Source organism: Corvus brachyrhynchos, unplaced genomic scaffold (assembly GCF_000691975.1).
Source record: "Corvus brachyrhynchos isolate BGI_N302 unplaced genomic scaffold, ASM69197v1 scaffold704, whole genome shotgun sequence".
Classification (NCBI taxonomy): Eukaryota; Metazoa; Chordata; class Aves; order Passeriformes; family Corvidae; genus Corvus; species Corvus brachyrhynchos.
This window is the reverse complement of record NW_008237615.1, coordinates 20,245-22,395: the sequence shown is the minus strand read 5'-3', so window position 1 is coordinate 22,395 and position 2,151 is coordinate 20,245. Positions and strand designations below refer to the sequence as shown.

At 60.8% G+C, this 2,151-nt stretch overlaps 1 protein-coding gene across 1 annotated transcript in view; it reads left to right on the top strand.

Moving 5' to 3' along the window:
- DNM2 (dynamin 2) overlaps positions 1 to 2,063 on the top strand; it is a gene marked incomplete at its 5' end in the record, with an annotated part of 12,493 nt that extends 10,430 nt beyond the window's left edge. The window contains 4 exons of the mRNA XM_017731635.1: positions 313 to 422; positions 690 to 801; positions 1,020 to 1,184; positions 1,653 to 2,063. Coding sequence (XP_017587124.1) covers positions 313 to 422; positions 690 to 801; positions 1,020 to 1,184; positions 1,653 to 2,048 — 783 coding nt within the window. The remainder of the gene's footprint in view (positions 1 to 312; positions 423 to 689; positions 802 to 1,019; positions 1,185 to 1,652) is intronic.
- Positions 2,064 to 2,151: the final 88 nt, after the last annotated feature.

Sequence of the window (2,151 nt, the reverse complement as noted above, 5' to 3'; positions counted from 1 at the left end):
CACATTCCTGGGGATCCATGCTGGGAGCAGGGTGGGCTCCGGGGGGGATCCAGCTCCATCCCGGAGCTGCCCACGGAGCCGGAGGGACCAAATCCCAAATCATCCCTGGGAAAGGCAGAGTGGCACCACCAGGGATCCATGCGGATTCAGGAGCAATTCCCCCATCCCAGGCTCCACAGGATGGGCTGGGAATCTCCTGGTGAACCTCTTCCAGTGGGAGTTTGGGATCTGCATTCCCGAAGCCAGGGGTTCATTCCCCCTCCTTGGCCTTAAGGAAGCTCATCCCTTCTTCCCTCTGGTCCCCTTTTCCAGGAGAAGGAGAAGAAGTACATGTTGCCTTTGGATAATCTGAAAATCAGGGATGTGGAGAAGGGATTCATGTCCAACAAACACGTCTTCGCCATCTTCAACACGGAGCAGAGGTAGGGAATCCTCCCAGAATCCCGGGGTCGCTCTGGAGCTGCTCCCTGCTGACGGGCTCCTGGTTTTCATGGATTTTCCCTTCCCTCGGACATCGCTCCTCCAGACCCCGGCACCGCTCCCAGCTCCTCCTGGAGGAGGCTGGGACCCCACAGAGGGGGAACTCTCCAGGGGAAGCGGCGGCTTATCCGATACTTACACTGGGATTCCGCTGGGATTTGGGGCCCTGTCCATGATCCCAACCCCCGGTTCCGCTCCTTCCCCCGCAGGAACGTGTACAAGGACCTGCGGCAGATCGAGCTGGCCTGTGACTCCCAGGAAGACGTGGACAGCTGGAAAGCCTCCTTCCTCCGGGCGGGAGTTTATCCCGAGAAAGACCAAGTAAATTCCCACCGCATTTCCCGATCCCTCCAGGGCTGGGCCTGGGATGCTCCTGGGGGGAGTGTCCAGGTCTTGGGATCCCCTGGGAAATGCCAGGGAGAGGATGGAATTCCCAAGGGTGCCGCTGGATGGATCCGAGTCATTCCTGAGGCTGGGAACGGGGGGATTCTCCCCGAGTCGCTCTGATCCCGCTGGTAACTCACTCCCTGCTTTTCCAGACGGAGAGCGAGGACGGGGCTCAGGAAAACACCTTTTCCATGGATCCGCAGCTGGAGCGGCAGGTGGAGACCATCCGGAACCTCGTGGATTCCTACGTCGCGATCATCAACAAATCCATCCGGGACCTCATGCCAAAGACCATCATGCACCTCATGATCAACAATGTGAGCGGGGAAGGGCTGGGAGCAGGGAGAAGGGGCTGGAGGATGGCAAAAGGATCTGGAGAACTGTGGGAGCAGCTGAGGGAGCTGCAGGGGCTCAGCCTGGAAAAACGAGGCTCCAGGGGTTCCCAGCATTTCCCTGGAAGAAGATGGAGCCAGGCAGGGGTTGATCCCTTCTCCCGAGGGACGGGACGAGAGGAAGCGGCCTCGAGGGGAGCCGGGGTGGGGTTCAGGTTGGATTTGGGGAAGACTCTTCCACGGGAAGTTTTCCATCCCTTGGCCTTGCCTCAGACCTGTGGATGTGGCACGTGGGGACAGGGATCAGGGCGGCTCCAGGCTCGGACTCCGCGCGCTCCCCGGCTTTCCCACCCCAAACAATTCCGTACGCTTCGCTTTCCGCACGGATCCGCTCCCGTTCCCGGCCTCTCCCCCAAACCAAAGCGCTGGCCAGCCCTTCCCTTCTCTTCCCAGACCAAGGATTTCATCCTCTCGGAGCTCCTGGCGTTCCTGTACTCCTCATCCGACCAGAACAGCCTGATGGAGGAGTCGGCGGAGCAGGCGCAGCGCCGGGACGAGATGCTGCGCATGTACCACGCGCTCAAGGAGGCGCTGGGCATCATCGGCGACATCAGCACCAGCACCGTGTCCACGCCCGTGCCCCCGCCCGTGGACGACACCTGGCTGCAGCCCGGCGCCGGACACAGGTGGGAACGCCGGGATTCGGGGGGTTCAGGGTGTTTCTTGCCGGATTTGGGGGGGTTCGGGGTGTTCCTGGGGTGTTTCCAGAGGGGTTTGCGGTGTTTCCAGAGGGGTTTGAGGTGTTTCCAAGGGGTCCTCAGGGGATTGAGGGTGTTCCTGGGAGGGTGAGGGTCTTTCCAGAGGGGTTTTGGGTGTTTCCAGAGGGGTTTTGGGTGTTTCCAGAGGGATTGAGGGTGTTTCCAGAGGGGTTTTGGGTGTTTCCAGAGGGTGT